Raw genomic sequence first — 21292 nt, 5'->3', positions numbered from 1 at the left:
GAATCTTTTCCCTATGCCTATGAGTTCCAGTGTCTCTCCTACTTTATCATGTAGCAGTTTCACAGTTTCCGGTCTGACGTTGAGGTCTTTGATCCACTTTGAGATAATGCTTGTGCATGGTGAAAGGCTAGGGTCGATTTTTAGTTTTCTGCATGTGGCTGCCCAGTTTTGCCAGCACCAATAATTGAATAGACTGTGTTTGTTCCACTGTATATCTTTGGCTCCTTTGTCAAATACAAGTTGACTATAGGTATATGGTTCTATTTCTGGATCTTCTATTTTGTTCCACTGATCTTCTGGTCTGTTTTTGTGCCAATACCAAGCAGTTTTTGTTATTATGGCTCTATAAGTAGAGTTTGAAGTCTGATATTGTAATACCACCAGCATTGCTCTTTTTGGCTAGAATTGTTTTGGCTATTCTAGGTCTTTTCTTGTTCCATATGAATCTTTGGATTATATCTTCTATTTCCGTAAAGAATGTCTTTGGGATTTTGATGGGGATTGCATTGAATTTGTATATCAATGTTGGCAGTATAGCCATTTTCACTACGTTGGTTCTCCCTAGCCATGAGCATGGGATGTCTTTCCATTTCCTAGTGTCCTCTTTAATTTCTTTCGTTAGGCTTTTATAGTTTTCATTGAATAATTCCTTTACATCTTTGGTTAAGTATATTCCTAAGTATTTTATTCTTTTGGGGGCTATTGCGAATGGGATCATTTTCTTGATTTGGCCTTCTGTTTCTGTATTGTTGGTGTACAAGAAGGCTACTGACTTCTAAAGGTTAATTTTGTATCCTGCCACTTTGCTAAAGTAGTTTATTAATTCTAGAAGTTTGGGAGTGGAGTTTGTTGGGTCACTCAAGTAGAGGATCATGTTATCTGCAAATAGGGATAGGTTAATTTCTTCTTCCCCTATGTGGATCCCTTTGATGTCCTTTTCTTGCCTTATTGCTCTGGCTAAGGGTTCTAGCACTGAATTGAAGAGAAGAGGAGAAAGTGGGCATCCCTGTCTAGTTCCTGATTTTAAGGTAAATGGTTCCAGTCTTTCACCATTTAATATAATACTGGCTGTAGGTTTTTCATATATGGCTTTTATTGTTTTGAGGAATGTACCTCTTATTCCTATTTTTTCTAGTGCTTTCAACACGAATGGATGTTGTATTTTGTCAAATGCCTTCTCCGCGTCCAGAGAAATTATCATATGATTCTTATCCTTAGCTCTATTGATGTGATGTATTAGATTGATTGATTTGTGAATGTTAAACCAGCCTTGCATCTGTGGGATGAAGCCTACTTGATCATAGTGTATGATTTTTTTAATTTGTTTCTGGATTCTGTTGGCAAATATTTTATTGAGGAGTTTTGCATCTGTGTTCATTAGAGAGATAGGTCTGTAGTTTTCTTTTTTTGCTGGGTCTTTCCCTGGTTTGGGAATGAAAGTAATATTAGCTTCATAAAATGAGTTTGGTATTGCTCCTTCTGTTTCTATTTCTCGGAAGAGTTTCAAGAGTATAGGTGTTATTTCATCTTTAAATGTCTGGTAGAATTCTGCAGTGAATCCATCTGGACCTGGGCTCTTTTTCATTGGCATTTCCCTGATTGCTTCCACAATTTCGTTGTAAGAAATTGGGTTTGTTCAATTTGTTTACCTCATCATTGTTCAGTGTGGGTAGCCTGTATTTATTTAAGAAATCATCCATTTTTATTAAATTTTCCTGTTTCTTTGAATATAGGTCTTGGTAGTACCTATTCATTATGGACTGAATTTCTTGGGAATCAGTTGTAATTGTTCCCGTGGGGTCTCTAATCTTATTTATTTGAGTCTCCCCTTTCCTTTTTTTGATTAATCTTGCCAGGGGTCTGTCTATTTTGTTGACTCTTTCAAAGAACCAACTTTTTGATTTACCAATTTTTTGTATAGTAGATCTTATTTCAATCTCTGATATTTCTGATTTTATTTTTGTTATTTCTGTCCTTCTAGTTGTTTTAGAATTAACTTTTTCTTGCTTCTCTAGGTGTTTCAGTTTTTTTTTTTAGGTAATTTACATGCTCTTCTCCTGTCTTTTTAATATGCGCTCCTAGTGCGATAAATTTGCCTCTTAGAACTGCCTTTGCTGTGTCCCATAAGTTCCTTTGTGATATTTCTTGACTGTCATTATATTCAAGGAAGTTTTTAATTTCATTTCTGATCTGATCTGTTACCCAGGAGTTATTCAGAAGTGTGTTGTTCAGTTTCCAAGTGATTGAGTGTTTTTTGACTTTGACTGCATTGTTTAGAATTAGTCTGACTCCACTGTGGTCTGATAGAATGCATGGGATTGTATCAGTCCTCTTATATCTGCTTAAGTTTTCTGTATGAACTAATATATGATCTATTTTGGAGTGTGTTTCATGTGCTGCTGAGAAAAATGTAAAAAGTTTCACCCTTGGGTGGAAGATTCTGTATATATCTGTTAAGCCCAGCTGGGCTATGGTGTCATTAAAGTTGATGGTGTCTTTGCTTAATTTTTGTTGAGTTGACCTGTCATTTGTTGAGAGTGGTGTATTGAGGTCTCCCACTATGATGGTGTTTGACTCTATCTTGTTCTGTAATTCGAAGAGAGTTTGTTTGACGAATTTGGGTGCTCCCGTGTTGGGGGAATAAATGTTTATAACTGTAATATTATGGGCATGGATTGTACCCTTTACTAATATGTAATGGCCGTCTCTATCTTTATGTACTGATTTTACTGAGAAGTTAATTTTGTCGGGGATTAAGATTGCTACTCCTGCTTTTTTGCTTGGTGCATTAGAGCAGAAAATTCATTTCCATCCTTTCACTTAGAATTTGTTTCTGTCTTTGTCAGTGAGGTGGGTCTCTTGGAGGCAACATATGGATGGGTGGTGTTTCTTAATCCAGTCTGCTGCTCTGTGTCTTTTGATTGGATTGTTCAGCCCATTCACATTTAGGGAAATTATAGAGAAGTGGTCAGTGTCCATTGTCATTATTTATTTTTACTTCTAAGTTTCTTTCTCTCTCTTTTTTCCCCCTTTTGTGTTTAGTGAATTATAGATATTCGCTTCTTGATGGGGGTAAAAAATATTTTTTTTAAAAAAAATCCTCAGGGACAGCACCCAGACCCTGAGTTCAAGACTCAGTACCAACACACACACACACACACACACACACACACACACACACAATTTATTCACAAAGCCAAAAGACATGAGAAATGTTCTCACCTCCATTACTACCAGAGATCAGTAAAATGAAATACATACTTCACACACCAGAAAGAAGCAAAGGAAAAAATAGGAACTATACGCAAGTGCAATTCCACACTTTGCTGTGACTATAAAGCCGTAGTTATTTTGGAAAACAGTTGGACAGTAACTATTAATATAACACAATGTAAACCTATTCTGTGACTTAGGAATTACACTTCTGACTATATGCCCAAAACAAGAATACTTATTCACACCAAGACAAGAGTCATAGAACCACTCAAAATCACAAATACCAGAGCCACTCAGATGTCCATTAATAGTAAAGTATATTGATTTTGAATGTTTACAGTATTAATAAACAACCTGTGAAAATAGAATACCTGACACAAAACACAGTAATAACCCAGCACCTCAACATCACTATGCTTTAATACAGACCTCACAATTCAGCCTAGCATATGGTTCAAAACCACTGTCACCATATGCTATGTACAGTCTGGTATAAGCAGTACAGATAAGCAACAGCATACCAGCATCTGTAGCAGCCATACCGTGACCAAAAAGTTCTTGCCTTTGTGGAATCATCATAAGACACCTTCAAAAACATCACTTTCTACAGCAAACACTTTGTCTTTGACTAAATGATCGCACACTAACTATACCTATGAATTTGCAAATATACATATAAAAATTTAGCTACTATGTCATAGCACTACGGCTAAATATATACACGAACATTCATTCATATTTTATTCTTGTTTTAGGAGACTACTTAATAATCAAAATATACACAATAAAAATATAGACTACAAAACAATAATTTATAATAAACAATTAAAATAAATATTAGGGTGGTTTGTGTTGCATATCACTGACTTGCTATATAAGTATTTTAATACTCTTTTTGCATTTTGACATATTCCAGAGTTTCTTTTTCTTTTTTGCCAGTCCTGGGGCTTAAACTCAGGGCCTGAGTGCTGTCCTTGGACTTTCTCAGGACTATAGCTCTACCACTTGAACCACAGCACCATGTCCAGCTTTTATCTATATATGTCAAACCCAGGTCTTTGTACATGCTAGGTAAGCACTCTACCACTAGGCCAGACCCCCGGCCCCATAATCCAGACTTTCTATAATAAAAAGTTATAATTTATAATACTAGGGAGAAGGAAATGTGTGCAGGACAATATGGAATTATTATTAAATAATTTTGAATAGAGAAGAGAAACAACCAGTATAATTCAAAATACTTAAGATTTATTTTTAATCTTATCCCCACACTCTATGAAATATCCTTTAGTTGTTTCAATTTATTCATTTCTCAAGACAACAAAACATTAAATAAATGATTCAAAGTATTAGTTTTCCTACTTCTAAATTTATGTCTTTTTAAAATAAATGATCTTAAAAGAATTATATATGTGATAAAGAAAAAAATAACTTTGTCCCATTTCCCTTTTTCGTACCACAAACAAAAATTAATCTCAGATGGCATAGACCTAAATTTCAAAATTATAAAACCTTAAAGCAGAGCCAGGAGCATGGTCCAGTGGTAACATACTTACCTAGCATGCACGAAGTCCTGGGTTCCATTCCCCTGACCACATACACAGAAAAAGCCAGAAGTGGCACTGTGGCTCAAGTGGCCAAGGACAGTGTCCAGGCCCTGAGTTCAAGTCCCAGGACTAGCAAAAATTAATTGATTAATTAATTAATTACTCAATCAAAAACAAAAACTTAAAGTATCCACAAGAAAACATAAAAAAGCTGGTGCAGTGGCTCACACCTGTCCTACCTACTCAGGAGACTAAGATCTGAGGATCAAGGTTCAAAGACAGCCCAGGCACTAAAGTACATGAGACTCTTTTCTCCAATTAACCACTAGAAAACCGAAAGTGGTGCAATGGCTCAAAGAGTAGGGCAGTAGCCTTGAGCTGAAGAGCTCGGGGACAATGGCCAGGCCCACAGTTCAAGCCCCACAACCCACAAAAAAATAAATAAACACCTATCTTCATGAATGGTCCAAGTAGTCAAGATGTACTGTACTCATAAACTGATTTCTTAAATGGTAACTATTTTGTACAACTATGTAAAGAAACTGAAAATATAAATTTTTAAAAGAAACAAAGGCAGTAGTCACCATAAATCCCAAGTTTAAAAAAAAACTTTTTTCTTTTCTTTTTTCAATTACTTTTTTTCTTTTCTTTTTGCCTTGAAAGATGGGATCTCAAGGAATCTCTGAAGGGTTCCTCCAGCCTCTCACAAAGTGGTATACCTGTAGGCACATATCACCACAGGAGTTACAATTATTCAGCAGTAACACTCACTAGACATTATGTTGGAAATGAAATATGTAACTCAGGAGGGCAGGGAGGAGTAAAATTGGGAGAAAATGAGGGAGTGGGTGACACTGTTCAAAAAAAGAAATGTTCTCATTGCCTGACATGGAACTGTAACCCCTTTGCACATCACTTTACAGTATTTTTTTTAATCTCTTCACAAAAATATCACTATAGATGCTGGGAGTTTGGCCTAGTGGCAGAGTGCTTGCCTAGCATGCATGAAGAACCAGGTTCAACTTCTTGGTTACCATATACATAGAAAAAAGCTGGAAGTGATACTGTGGCTCAAGTGGAAGAACCCTAACTAGCTTGAGAAAGCCCAAGGACAGTGCTCAGGCTCTGAGTTCAAGCCCCAGGACTAACAAAAAAAAAATCACTATAAAACATCCATCAAGAATGTCATTTTAATTCATTTATTTCCTGTCTGTTTCCCCATGAGATTAATGCTATTCATTTTCCATGGAGATGGTTTACTAGTAATATGACTTCCATCTTTGGCCAAGGACTAGAACAAAGCTAATTAACCCTCCTGAGCATAATTATGGATGACAAACTGTAAACTAGTAGTAACTTTTAGCCCTACGTTTTGAACATTAAACTCTTTTAAAAGATTTTACTTCTAGAAAATCTAAAAAATATTGCTCTGAAAAAGAATGTATCACAATGAGAGTACATTTTATGCTGCATCTATTTCATCTTTCTGGTAATCACTCATAAATAATTATTTCTTCAAAGAAGGTTCTCTCAACCTCAACACTACAGACATATGGGTAGAAATGCATAAGGCCATGTCTTATGCATTATAGGATGTAAGCAGTACCACTGGCTTCTCCTTTCTAAATGCCAGGATCATTCCCTTCTGTGACAATAAAAAGCATCTACAGACACTGCCAAACATCCCATACGAGGCACTCCTGAATGAAAGTAACTGCTTTAAAGACATCAACTTCAATTTATATCTCTGCTATAATTTGGATCTTAAATGTCCCCAATGGCATTATGTGCTAATTAGCAAGCTTGGTCCCCAACATATGGCCCTATGTGGAAGGTAGTAGAAAACCTAGGAGGTGAGACCTAGTAGGTCTTAGATGGACAGAGGGTGTGCCCTTGAAGGGGACAATGGGAATGCAGCCCTTCCTGTCTGTGCCAAAGTGACCAGTTTCCTGTGGTACACACTCCCAACACAGTGTACAGTGTTCAGTCTCAACAGAGGCTGAAAAGAAACAGGAGTAAGCAACCTTGGATTACAATCCCCAAAGTACCAAAAAAAACAAAAAGAATCCAAAGAACCAAAAAGTAAGACTTTCAAAAAAAATTAATTGATTCAGACATTTTGTTGGAGTAACACAAAAATATCCAACAGTAGATTGGTGCCAAGAAGAAAGGTTGTTGTGATGCCTATAAATGAGATGATGTAAAGAAGCCTATTAGTTTACAGGACTTAAGAAAAATTAGCAGATACAGGTTAGAGAATCCTTATAATGCTTTCAGCTAAGCTTAAGAGACAATTCTAGCAGGGCTCAAAAGCCAAAATACTAATAAAAATGTTGTCAAGAAAGGCTATACAGATAAAGTTTCAGATAAAAATAAGGATTCTTTGAACTAGAAAAGAAGTCATTCTTATACCATGGGAAAGATACCTAGTTGCATTATGCCCATTCCCTGACTCTGTGAGAAGCTAAATTTAAAGGTGATTAACCATGTACTGTACTATAAACTGACATGTTGAATTGAAACCCCTATGTGCAACTACCTAAAGATTTTTTAATAGATAAAATAACAAATAAATAAATAATAAAATAGTCCATCAGGGGAAGAGATTTCAGGACATCGCCCAATTCAGGCAGCTGTAAGTACTGATTGGCTGTATTTAACCAGAATTACTGTAAGAATCAGAAACAAAAACTAAGCAAAAAGGGTTTAAACATCAGCAACTTAGTGAGAAAAGGAGCTAATAAGGAGAGTATAGTGACTAAAAACATTAGTGACATTCAAAAACAGCTGGACATTCAAGAACTAGCTGGGCACTGGTGATTCACGCCTGTAATCCTAGCTACTCAGGAAACTGAGATTTGAAGATTGAGGTTTGAAATCAGCCTGGGCAAAATAATCCATGACGGTCTGGTCTCCAAACTATCAAAAAGCAAGAAGTGGAACTGAGGTTCAAGTGGTGGACTGCCAGCCTTGAGTGGAAAAAGCTGAGAGAGCTTCCAGGCCCTAAATTCTAAGGTGGTGGAGGAAGAGTCAAGTGCTATGCACATACCTTGAGGGCATCTCAGGCACCAGCAAAGCACCATAATCAGAATGAAGTTATAAAAGGCAAACTTATTTCAAGAATTTCCCTTTGAAAAGACCCATTCTTGGGCACCCTGCTTGACCACAACTGTCTGTACTGAGCTGGCAAGGTATACAGAAGCAGTGCTGGTTCAAGCACATGTGGGTCTATGTATAGTTCCAGCTAGAAGCAGATTTTGGTAATGTCCACATGTTGCTGGTTTCACAAGCATGTAGGACACAAGAGTTGTGTGGGGGGGAGGGGGAGAGGGGGGTTAAGGAGGTTTCCACTGAGATTTCAGAGGAAAACCTAGGGTATTAGGCAGTGCGTGGAAGAAAGAAAAGTCCCTGATAGGGCGGGGAGTTTGGCCTAGTGGTAGAGTGCTTGCCTAGCATGCACGAAGACCTGGGTTCAATTCCTCAGTACCACATACATAGAAAAAAGCTGGAAGTGGTGCTGAGGCTCAGGTGGTAGAGCTCTAGCCTTGAGAAAGTCCAAGGACAGTGCTCAGGCCCTGAGCTCAAGCCCAGGACTGGCAAAAAAAAAAAAAAAAGTCCCTGATAAGTGAAAGTGAAGCCAACACCGAAATGGCTGCTCCAGGAAGACAGAGGTACCTGGAACATGAAATGCCTCATAAGGAAAGATGCAAGCAATATGCAACCCCATCCTAAGATAGTAGCCATATGATCCACAGGCAGCAAAGCCATAAGGATATGACTTATGAGCCCTTTCAATATGATATGAGCCCTTTAGAGCCCACATCCTGTGTGCCACTGTGTCCTGGCTGCCAGACATGGAAATCAAAATTGATGGGTGCCCCGTTAGGTTTAGTCTTGCTTTGGTTCAGTCTCTACTGTCTATGTTCATATTTCTCCTTCTAAGAAGAGAATGTTTCCTGTGTCACTGTATCTTGGAAGTATGCTCACTTAAAAAAAATAATAATAAGTGGGAGCAGTGGCTCACGCCTGTAATCCTAGCTACTCAGGAGGCTGAGATCTAAAGATCATGGTTCAAAGCCAGCCTGGGCACAAAAGGATCTGAGATTCTTATCTCCAATTAACCTATAGAAAACGGGAAGTGGGGCTTGGCTCAAGGGTAGGGTGATAACCTTGAGCTGAAGAGCTCAGGGACATCACCCAGGCCCAAGCATAGGGTGGTAGCCTTGAGTTGAAGAGCTCAGGGACTGAGCCCAGGCCGAGTTCAAGCCTCATGCTCACAAAAAAATAAATAAGGGTTCACGACTGTTTTAACAGAAATCTTGGACTTACATGTTTCAGCAATAATGGGACAATTAAGACGTTGGGGATTGAAAGAATGTGGCTGTGTGTGATGGTCACAAGCCTGTCCACACCAAGGGCAGGATGGTTTCATTTAAATCCCAAAGGCCCACGTGTTACAGTGGAGCTTTAACAAATGGGACCCAGTAGCAGGGCATTAGGGTCATGAACTCTTTTTTTTTTCATATATTTTTTATTGTAATTAATAGAAGGGTTGCATATTTGCCAGATAGATGGTGCATTAATTCCCATACATTGATACCCTTTCACATGTCTTGGTCCCCATTTCCCTCCCCCCACCCAGGGTCATGAACTCTTATGAAAATCCCTTCCTTCCTCTTTTACTTCCTGACCACGGCAAGAAGAGCAGTTTCTTCTACCACATTCTGTCTACAAAGATGTAGTGTCTTGCACAGTCCTAAAAGCAATTTCAGGCAATAAACTGAAATTTCCAAAACTGAGGACCACAAAAAAAAAAAATTTCTTCTTAAGCTGATTACTTTTTAGCTGATTTTTGTTAGAGTGGGACAAAAGTAACACAATCTTTATAACCATTTTATTACCTAGATTTTTTTTAACTTCAAGGCCCCCATGCTTGCTCGGTTTATCTGCTCACAGCTGGCACTTGAGCCATGTTACCAGCCCAACTTTTTGATAGTTAACCGGAGATGAGTCTTGTAGACTTTTTTGCCAGCCTGGCTTAGAACCAAGAATCTCCAGGTCTCAAACTCCTGAGTAGCTCGAATCATTGACTCATACCTATAATTGTAGTTCTTCAGGAGGCTGAGACCCAAAGGCTCATAAGTTCAAAGCCAAACATAGCAGAAAAATCCGAGACTTCATCTCCAAAATAACCATCTCCAAATGCCGGGGTGGAAGTGTGATTCAAGAAACAGTTGGGACTGAAATTTTCTATTATAATTTAAATATGCATTAAAAAGGAATAGACAATTTCACAGTATCTGTTAATAGAAGTATTCATAAGTCTAGGGCTTCGAGTATAAGAAAAGGCTAAATTTAAAAGGAAATAAATTAGTGGGTTGGTTTTTTTGTTTTTTAGGGGTTTTTTTGGTAGTACTAGAGTAACTCAAGGCCCTGCCCTTATACTTGGTAGAAGGTACTGTACATTTGAGCCACACCTACAATAATTAATTGTATTCTGGCACTGAATTTAACAAGTTGTTAATTAAACTTTTTCTATAAAGTAACTACATCTTATTTCTCTCATTCTCCTTCTGCTAAAATTTACATTTGTGTCATAACAGTTAAGCCTAATACATAGTCACAACATATAATCATTGTGTCATTTCCTTAGGAAAGGCTTCTCAAACTCTCCATGCTAAAATAGGTCCTCATTTAACATACCTAGTAATACCCTGTTCATTTTAATGCTATTTATCACACCTATATTAATTTCTGTATTTCTTCCCCCCGCCCCCCAATCCTGGGGCTTGCACTCGGGGCCTGGGCACTATCCTTGAGCTTTCTCAAGGCTACTGCTCTACCACTTGAGCCACAGCACCACCTACAGCATTTTCTGTGTAAGTAATAACACGGAATTAAACCAAGGGCTTTATGCATGCTAGGCAAGCACTGTATCACTAGGCCACACTTCCAGCCCTATGTGTTTCTTTTAAGTTTATGTTCTCCTTTTAACTGTAATTTTTATGTTTCTTGTATTTCTAACTTCCCTTAATATTTGATGAATAGAAAGAGAAGGAATAAAAACTTGGGGTAAAGAAATCATTACACTACACTCTGTAACTCCAAACGAAGCCATGGGCAACTACAGAAATTCAAGAAGTCCTCTTTAATTTCAGCCTCCTATGCTTGGGAGTTTCTGAGATACAGACATGCAAAATCAATCTTATGTCTATTTAGTCAAGGTTTAAGAATCACGGCTGACCAGTACAAACCTCTGTCACTGTCAGAGATACAGAATCCTTCAAGGAAACACCCGAAGTAGGCTAACTGTAATTCAAACCCAAAGATCTAACTGGAATCAAGAAACTAAAGCAACCTCAGAAACGTAGTGAGTTGAAAGACTTCATGGTCACAAGTTGAAAACATTGTAAATTTGGAACTCACAAAAGGAATTTGATCAAATCTGAAGACACTTGATCCAGCACTTTTCTGTCTTTAATACTTCACTTTTTCCAAACTCTTATAAGATAGCTGATTATCAATGCATCAAACATCTTAAGCATTACTACACATTGCTCTCTTGCCCTGTGGTATTTAGCAGTGCAACTGTATTTTACATATACTTCATTAAACAAACAAGAATAGAAGTAATAAAGGTATTATACCAAGATACTTATGACTTCCTTAAAAAGTTACACTTATTTGTTAAACTTTCACTTGAATTAACTCCCCTTCCCTATGTATCATAAAGGTCTCACTACATTTTTTTTTCCATTTCTAAAGCTGGTACAGATAGGTATGTGGGGTGTTAATATAGTCCAGTCCCTACACTGTTCTATTTTAATGAAATAAATATATATGCATATATATTGCTTATGCTTAAACTGAGGCTAAATTTTTTATCAAAGTTGTAAAAGAGCCATTTTATACACTTTTAAATGCTTGGGTTTTGTTTTGTTTTGTTTGGCATCTAACCAGCTGCTGTCCACTTTAAAGTATTCCCCTGAATTCAAGGACTATGTATTTTTAGTAAAATCTTAGATTGAAAAACATGAAGTAGGTTATTTGAATAAGCAAAGAAGAAAACAGTATGAAATATGATCAGATAAGCATATGAAAAATTTCACTGGCTCTGTGGGTCATAGGAAACTTCGCACTTCTATTGAGCCAGGTTATCTCTGAAAAGTTATAACAAGGACTCACTTCCACCTTTAAACTATATGATGTAGGTATTTATAAAGACAATGGGGTTCACAAACGTTAAGAATCTGCTCAAAGCCACAAAGCTAGTATATGGCAAGGTTGAGATTTAATCCTATCTTCAAGCTCTTAGCAACATTTCACAAAGCTTCCTACTCAGGACTTCTCTGCCATGCTCTCGCTCTCATCCAGTACTATTCATTTCTTAGTCTTTTCATTCTTCTATCTGTTTCTATCTTTTCTCTACACTAAATATGAGCATTCTCCACGTTTCCCCAAGATTTATGAATAATTCCTAGCTTATGACTCCCTATCAGCAACCTTAACTGACTACCACCCACCAAATGAAGTTCAAGTTCTAGCTGACATTTCCTGAGGAACTTATACCTTATTCCACCTGAAGGACTGTCATTCAAGCCATTCCTCTCCCTTGTTACCACCGAGTTCTACTTTTCCCAGCCTAGTTTTCCTTCAAGTCCACTAAAATGTCACCTCTTCTATTAAGTTTCCCTTTACCTTCCAAATATTATTAAGCCCAAACATCAATCTCCCTGGCATTAGTTTATATATTCTATCAGTTTAAGAAAGTGTTTGGTTTTTTTTCACGCCTGTAATCCTAGCTAGTCAGGAGGCTGAGATCTGAGGAAAGTAGTTCAAAGCCAGCCTGGGTACTAAAATCCATGAGACTCATCTCCAATTAACCACCAGAAAATGGAAAGTGGCATTGTGGTTTAAGAGGTAGAGCGCTAGCCTTGAGCTGAAGAGCTCAGGAACAGAGTTCAAGCCCCAAGACCAACAACAACAACAAAAAAGCATATACTGATTGACTTGAAGGTATAAATCAACATCTCCTTTCCTAACCCATAATAGGTCACAAGTAAAATCAAAGATAGATTATGAATAGATACATAATTTCAGTATCTCTAGAAGTCATCAATACAGATAGATATTTTCAGCAGTTTGCATTATTCACTGATTTTGATATTTTTTCTTTGGAGGGGGGGGAAGAAAAAGCATAGTGTCAGAAACTTCAAAGCCTGCCTCATTTCTCATCTTGTTTATCCTTTTTTTTTTTTTTTTTTGCCCATCCTGGGCTTAGGCTCAGGGCCTGTCCCTGAGCTTTCTCAATACTGGAGCTCTACCACTTGAGCCATAGCACCACTTCTGGTTTTTTCCTATGTATGTGGAACCAAGGAATCGAACCTGGGTCATCATGCATGCTAGGCAAGCACTCTACCACTAGGCCAAACTCCCAGCCCTTGTTTATCTCTTTAACCTGCTAAACCACTGCTCTAAGAAACTCAGTCCATACCTCTCAAATGATTTCTTCAGCTAGTTCAAGCTTTTCACAACTAAAGACTACCTATAAATTATCTTTTATACCTATAATTCCAATTCTTAAATATTTCTTAAAGATCTACAGATGATAGGCTGATCCTTTATAATCTAACAAACTTGTTAAGAGTATAACTACAAGCTGGGCGCTGGTGGCTCACACTTGTATAGCTACACAGGAAGCTAAGATCTGAGTATTGCAGTTTGGAGCCAGCCATGCCAGGAAAGTCCCCGAGACAGTCTTATCTCCAATCAACCACTCAAAAACCAAAAGCAGGTCTCTGGCTCAAAGTGGTAGAACACTATCCTTTTGTAACAAACACTCAAAGATAGACAGTTGTGGCTCAATAGTACAGTACTAACCTAGAGTAAAAAAGGTAAAAGACAGCTCCCAGGGCCTGAGTTCAAGACCTAGTACCAGCACCAAAATAGAAAAATCCAAGTTTTGGGTTTTTTTCCCTCCCCCAAAATGCAAGTTTTTGAATAATCCCTTCTCCAAAATACAAAAGATTCTCTATTTCTGGAATCATGTAAGGGTGAATAGCAGTATCCTATTCCTCAAGAAAGCCACCTAGGAAACAACCACTTGAATAAAGCTAGTCAAATTTTCCTTCCTTGGGAAGGCACCTTAAGGATTTGAAGAAAATGGAATTCATACTCCAAATATGCAATCTAAATCTGCCTCAAAACCAAGAGCATTAAACTTTTAGAGGCTGTTTGAGTCATGTAATAAGTTCTTTTCATGACCATCTATGTAAGCAGGTAATGACTAACATAGAAGAAATGAAATAAAACTTCGTAAAATACATGTTGGTGCATGTATAAGCTGTAAGCAAGTATTACAAATTAGCAGGAATCTATTTAGGAGAGGATCACAAAGAAGCAACAGTATGTGCATCTCATCATATAGAATAATATTAATCAAAATGAACTCCAAGAAATAGAAACAAGAGGGGTTTTGTTTTTTGCCTTTGTTGCTGTTTTTGTTTTCTTTTCCTTTTGTCTTGTTTATCTGCCTTTGGAAGGGTAAGAGGAAAGATAAAACGGGGGTGAACAAATACAGCAGTGGTATTCACTATATTGAAAATCAGCTATGCAACTTTTGGGTGGGGACAGGAGGAAAAAACTGGGAGAGAACAAGGGAAGGGGTGACATTGTTCAAAAAGAAATGTACTCTATGTAACTCATGTAACTGCAACCCTTCTGTATAGCACCATTAAAATAACAATAAATTTAAAATTTTTTTAGAAATATATACAAGAGATGGGCATTGGTAACTTATGCCTGTAATACTAGTGACTCAAGTGTCTGCGATCTAAGGATCATGGTTCAAAGCCACAGTGAACAATAAAGTCCATGAAATTCTTATCTCAAACTACAAAAAAAAAAAAAAAAAAAAAGGCTGAAAGTAGAGCTTTGGCTCAAATGGTAAAGCACTGGTCTCTGGTCTCGACCAAAAGAAGCTTGACAGCTCTCAGACACTAAGTTCAAGCCTTGGGACTAATAAACAAAGATCCACTAGGGAAATGCTTATCTACATTCATAAATGTTGTAAGCAGAAGACAAGTAAAAAGCAAAATCATAGATACAAAGAACAAAAGAAGGCTGAGTACAAATGTACAGAATAAGGGAATAATTATAATAGGAATAAAAATAAGCAATCTAGTATAATGTATATGACAATAATTTCCAATTAAAAGTAGATCGTGTATCTTTATGTAATGAGATATATAAAGTGAAACCCATTGTGCACGTTCCAGAAAATATTAATGATTAAAATCTCTCCCAAAACTATCAAATCCCTCCCACTTCTATCAATGCTGGCAACTCTGTTAATGAGATTTGAAATTCTAGGAAACAGGTCTTTTTGTCCCATATGGTTAGCTTGTAAGTCCTGTTCATTCTTCCTGAGGAATGCCTCTAAAACTGCCCTTTCATCTTCTCTTGAAGGCCTACAGAATGCCTTCCTCTCTCCTGTGATATGCTCAAGTTATTTTATTCATACCCATTTTATTCGTACTCATTCACTTAGGCACTTACTAAGGTACTGTGCTAGTTCTGAAACTAAATATTCCTTCAAACAGGAGATAAGACACATATCACAATTACGCATCATCATTTCAATAACACCACTTTTATTAGCTACAGCCTAACTACTTGTTAGTCAGTTCCTACAACTCTTGTCCCATTTCAATCCTCATGACAGTCCTTAAACATGAGCATATTTATTTTCCACAAGGCCAAGAGGCAGAGGCACAAAGAGATGAAGGGATTTTCCCTGGCTCACACTGCTAATAAATTGCAAATGGAAGTGAAAGTAAAGAAGGGAGGTTGGATCTGGCAGGTGCCATCTTGGCCACATGGTAAATGCTCTTGGCATCTTCATGGATGGGCATATGCCTGAAGCCCAGGAGGCAGGGACATGGCTATTGGTTAGTAACCTGTCAATCCAGTGCCTAGGACTGGGAGTTTCCTGTGACCCTGCCCCCTGATCTGACCCTATTTAGGTCCAGACCAGCTCAGGCGCCACGCCAGGTGTCTCCATGTTCTTTCCTGTTTCCTGTCTCCTGGCTCTTCTCCAGTCACCATGGCATCCCAATTCAGCTCTGTACTGGAGCGTAATTGGTTTGTTGGTATTGTTTTTGTTTTCTTTTGGGTCTGGCCTTCATGGCTCAGTTTCTAACAGTGTTAAGCATATTTGCCGGCTGCTGGTCTTTGAGATAGGAGTCCACCATGCAGTCGCCAGCCTTTCAATAAAGACTCTAAGACTGGACTTCAAAGTGTGACTTCTCTGTTTTCTCGCCTTATGACACTAGGAATCAATTATTTCTACCACATGAACTCGTAATCTATCTTTGCATTCCAACCTGTCCACATCTACCAGACTCCTCATCATCATTTTCAGTCAATTCATTGCTCAAAATATTCTTCAACAGTTCCTTTAGCTTAATTTTTACATCAAAAATCAAGAACTAAATCCTTTCTTCCCATTACAAACACCAAATTATATAAAGCACTTAATTCTCTAATCTTCCATTTTCTTACCCATAAAATAAGAAAATAAGAGTTGTATAAGAATTAAACAAAACAAAATATGTAAAAGACTAAACATGAAATTTCTTAATAAATAGGATCTACTATTCTGAACTTGACTCATAAACCTTCTGTTTTACATAATGGACATACGGCTTCTCCTATGAAACCATGGAGACTTCTGCCTTAATTCACTGTATTCCTTACTCTCCATTAAGAGTAAGCACTCAGTCAGACACTGGTGATTTATGTCTATAATCCTAGCAACTCAGAAGGCTGAGATCTCAGGATCTCAGGCAGCCCAGACAGGAAAATCCATGAGACTCTTATTTCCAATTAGCCACCAGAAAACCATAAGTGGAGCAGAGACAGCACTTAGGCCCCAAGTTCAAGCCCCACAACCAAAAGGAAGAATAAGCACTCTGTGCCTATCTGCTACAAGAGTCAATGTCTGTCCATTCTTATTTTCAAAGATCAAGTCAAACTCCACTTCCTCCAAAAAACAAGGAATTTCACTCCTATGTGTCACAAGAAAATATGCTGTGATCATCAATGCATTATTTCATCTCATTCTCACAAAAGTAGAGTAATATGCATGAAGCCAAACAGCTCTATAGTTGGTTAGACAAGGCTAAGCTGTGAATCTAGATATTCCTGAATCTTATTTAAAATTCAACTTCTCCCTATCACATTACCATGTATCACGGAACATAGGGAAATACATTTAATCCATAACTACACGACACTTATATATGGCAAAGGGTTACTACACGCTCTAACTAAACCCATCAACTAATAACTATAAATTGAAAAAGTCGGTCATGAAATAATGCTTATCCTTAGGACCTGCAATGGCTCTAATATTTTCAAATTTCCTCCATTTCATTTCAATAAAATAAAATGCACGTCAGTTCCCACTAATTTTGTTTAACAATCATTGATAAGGTGCAAACCAAAGTTTAAAATATACAACACCAATAAGATACAAAATTTATTCTCAAGAATTATGTGCTCGGGGGCCGGGAGTTTGGCCTAGTGGTTAAAGTGCTTGCCTAGCATGCATGAAGACCCGGGTTCGATTCCTCGGTACCACATACATAGAAAAAAAAGCCGGAAGTGGTGCTGAGGCTCAAGCGGAAGAACTCTAGCCTTGAGAAAGTCCAAGGACAGTGCTCAAGCCCTGAGCCCAAGCCCAGGACTGGCAAAAAAAAAAAAAAAAAAAGAATTATGTGCTCAAGCTGGGCACCAGTAACACACACCTATAATCCTAGCTGCTCAGAAGACCAATATCTGAAGTTTGAGATTCAAAAACAGCCCAAGCAGGAAAGTGCTTAAGACATTCACTTCCAACTAACCAGGAAAAAAAGCCGAAGTGGCGATATGGCTCAGCCTCAAGCAGAAAGTTAAGGGACAGTACACAGGCCCTGAGTTCAAGCCCTAGTACCAGCACAAGAAAAAAGAAAGAGAAGAAAAGGAAAGTGAAAAACAAGGAAAAGAGAAGGAAGGAAGGAAGGAAGGAGGGAGGGAGGGAGGGAGGGAGGGAGGGAAGGAAAGGAGGGGAGGGAGAGCATTTAATCTAGTTGAGAATATAAAGCAATCCTTTTCCTAAGCACCATTTATCCTAACTTTTTGGAAGAGAATGCGTGCACCTGCTACTCAAATGAACTTCCTATCAAAGCACATAATAAATTGTCTAGACTACAGATATAATGAATATCAAGCAATGGACAAACATTTGAATGAATGAAAGAAGGAAGGAATGTACTATGGATTTGGGGAGGGAGAAATCACATAGTGTAAATTAGTCTCCCACCTACCTAGTTAATAATCCTTTGAGGTCAAGAACATTTTTTTTTAATGATGCTATGATTGAACCTAGAGCCTTGCACATGGTAGAGAAGCACTTTACTCCTGAGCTGCATTCCCAACCAAGACAATCTTTTTGTGTAGTTGAATACATCAAGAATTCAATAGTATGTATAGATGTTCTTTAAAAAAAATAATATATGGCTGGATGCTCAAGTTTCACTCTTGTAATACTAGCTACTCAGGTGACTAAGATCTGAGGCCCGAGATTTGACACCAGCCTGGACAAGAAAGTCTGTGAGATTTACCTCCAATAAATTACTCAGAAAAGGTCGAAGTGACACTGTGGCTCAAGTGTTACAGCACTAGCCTTAAGCACAAACAGGCTCAGGGATAGTGCTCAGGCACTAAGTTCAAGCCTAAGGACATTCCCCACCCAAAAAATAGGTATGTGTAGATATGTACATATGCATATATACATATGTGTGTATGTACACGTATATATATGTATGATATATGAGTATGGGGCTGGAGCAATACAGCCTAATGGCTGAATACTTATCTAGTGTACATGAGGCCCTTGAGTTCGGTTACCAGCACCTGGTGAAAAAAAATCTCTAACTCATGAACTGGCCATAACATATGGAAAAGTAGACAGAGAGAAGTATGAATCTTTGCCACTGAAAGTCAATAATATACTTATTACTCTCTTATTATTCACTTATGCTTATTATTCACTTCCAATAATGTTTATTATGCCTGTGACTTCCTTCTATATCCTTACTGATTATGGCCCCAGAAACAGCATTACTTGGGAGTCAGTTAGAAATGAAGATTCTCTAGCCTCACCCAGACCCGACTCAAAAATTTCACTGAATGTGATCCCTAGGGAATTCTCCAACCACATAAAGGTCAAAGACTCACCAGTCTAGACAATAAAAATGAAGCCTGGCTCCTGCAACCTTAGAGAAAGTCATCATCTTCTAAGTACCCTCTGTAATAACTAGGCAAACTTTTCAAGTATACTACAAATACAGCCACACCACATTTTCAAGCTATTCGAATATAAATCCAAATTCTAAATCCAAATCTTACTTGAATGAAAAAAAAAGTATTTGACCATTTACTAAATATTAAATGAAATCTTTAGAAAATTGTTGCCTCCTCCCTCTTTAGAACACACTCTTACAAGAAAGAAAATGACACAAGAAACCTTAATGCCCAGTAAATAAATCTTTAATACCAAGGATAAGGTACATTAAGATGTTCATGGAAATATTAAGACATCTTTTAAGTCTTCAGTCAGTGTCACACACAGGTATCTCTATGGAGTCTCTATAAATTGCCCTACATGTGAAGCTTACAATAAAAGGAAACATAAAATAAAAGGTGAAGGAACTCACACCTCCACAACACTCAAGTGACTCAAAGCTGGAAGCCACTCTAACAAATCTCAGGTTACCAGTCTCTTGTAAACTGGTATTGAAAAAAGGAAAAAGGAAAAACAAAAAAAAAACGTGCAAAACCCTGAAGGTCTCAGTCCTGTCACCCACGCGGGGTCTGCGGTTAACGGGCTCTGAGGGTCAAGCGTGTCCCTCTCTCGCCTTGGAGAAGGGGCAGGCGCAGAATCAAGGGGGGGATGAGTGGAGAAAAGAGTGCAGGGCCGCCCAGATCCGCAGTGCTCTCCCGCAGGAGACCGGAGAGTCGGGGCGCCTGAAGCTGGGAGCCCGCCCGCCACAGCAACAGGCGTCTGGGGTGACAGCTCGCCCCGGCTCCTCCCCGGAGCCGGGCCCCGCCGCCCGCCCAGCCCCCCGCAGCCCCCCCCCCGGACAGCCCCTCTCCCAGCCCCCCAGCCCGGGGCGCCGCTGGATCCCGGCCTCCCGGGGCCTCCCCGGACAGCCCCGACCCTCGGCCCCCCTCCCCCCAGGGGCTCGCGCGCCCCCCTCCCCCCAGAACCCCCCCGAGCTGTGTCCCCACCCCCAGCCCTGCACCCCAGCCCATCCTCCACGCCGGCTGGTCCCGGGTTCCCGGGGGGCGGGCCGGCGGGGGTCTCACCAAGTAGAGGGGCGCGTAGATCTTGAGGGACTCCTCCAGCGCGGCCCACGTGATCTGCACGAAGGACACCCGGCAGGAAGGGTGCCAAGTGTGGCCGATCTCGTAGCAGTTGTGAGGGATGGACTTGCTGAGGGCCGCCATGACGAGGAGCCGCGCGTCGCGCCCGCGAAGGGAACCGCCGAGCTCTCGAGGGAGCGGCGCGGCCTCGGGACGGTCTCTCTCCGGCCGTGAGGGGCGCTCGAGGGGCGGGATGGAGGGGAAAGGTCACGCCAGCCGGGTAACTCGGGGCCAAAGTCCTCGGATGTTGAGGGCTCCGCGTATAGCCGCTCGAGGGGGCGGGGCGCGCACGGGGGAGGCGGGGAGAGGCGGAGCGTGCGCGCTCCCTCGCCCGGGCTGGGGGGAGAAACTCTCGGGCGCGCGCCACCCCGCGGAACCCTGAGCGACTCCGGAAGCGGAGGAGACGAGGATCTTGGCCGCCGCGAGGGCGCGCGCTTCGCGTGAGGGCCGAACAGCTCGGGAACGCGCCCGCCTGCGGACCTGCGTCCGCGCGCGCTACCGCCTGCTACTGGGAAGACACTCAGGAGAGAGTGAGCTAGGTAGAACCAAGGACTTGGACCAAACTGTCCTGCATTCACAGGCCTCCCAAAGGCCATCCAGGTAGGGCTGAGGGTAGGGGAACGGACTGTTGCTGCGAGCTGGCTGGAACTTTGCCAGAGGAAGACCTGTAGTTAACATGCGCTGCAGAACTGCCAGAACCCCGGTCTCCAGAGCGCCCCATCATTCACTGCTAGGCTGCCTCCTGGTCACAACTGGCCTGCTCCTCTTAGCTGAGCCCTGTGAAGTCTGGGATGCCTGGGAAGGCCTGAAACGTATCAGACAGCGGTGTAGACATCTACTGTGTAGGGAAAGGGCCGCAGGGGATCCTGTCCAGCCCCTACCCACTAAACAGATCTGCAGGTTTGGGGACAGGTGCATCCACCTGTCAAAAAAAAGAAAAGAAAAAGAGGCATTGGTGGTGTTGGAATGCATGCCAAACTAGAGAAGCTGATCAACAATTGATTGGCATGCCTTCAGTCTACTTGTGTAGCTAAAAGGGTCCAGGGCAAAGAGTTTTTAGA

General features: G+C 40.0%; 1 protein-coding gene across 1 annotated transcript in view; it reads right to left on the bottom strand.

Annotated features, from left to right (window-relative positions):
* Tmem135 (transmembrane protein 135) overlaps window positions 1-20492 on the bottom strand; it is a 203174-nt gene extending 182682 nt beyond the window's left edge. Inside the window, exon 1 of the mRNA XM_090348589.1 lies at window positions 20175-20492. Coding sequence (XP_090204715.1) covers window positions 20175-20315 — 141 coding nt within the window. The 5' untranslated portion in view covers window positions 20316-20492. The remainder of the gene's footprint in view (window positions 1-20174) is intronic.
* Between the last annotated feature and the right edge of the window lie 800 nt (window positions 20493-21292).

This window comes from Megascapheus bottae, chromosome 16 (assembly GCF_031878675.1).
Source record: "Megascapheus bottae isolate mThoBot1 chromosome 16, mThoBot2.hap1, whole genome shotgun sequence".
NCBI classification, from domain to species: domain Eukaryota; kingdom Metazoa; phylum Chordata; class Mammalia; order Rodentia; family Geomyidae; genus Megascapheus; species Megascapheus bottae.
Note: the sequence above shows the minus strand (reverse complement) of the source record. Positions and strands in the feature narration are given on the sequence as shown.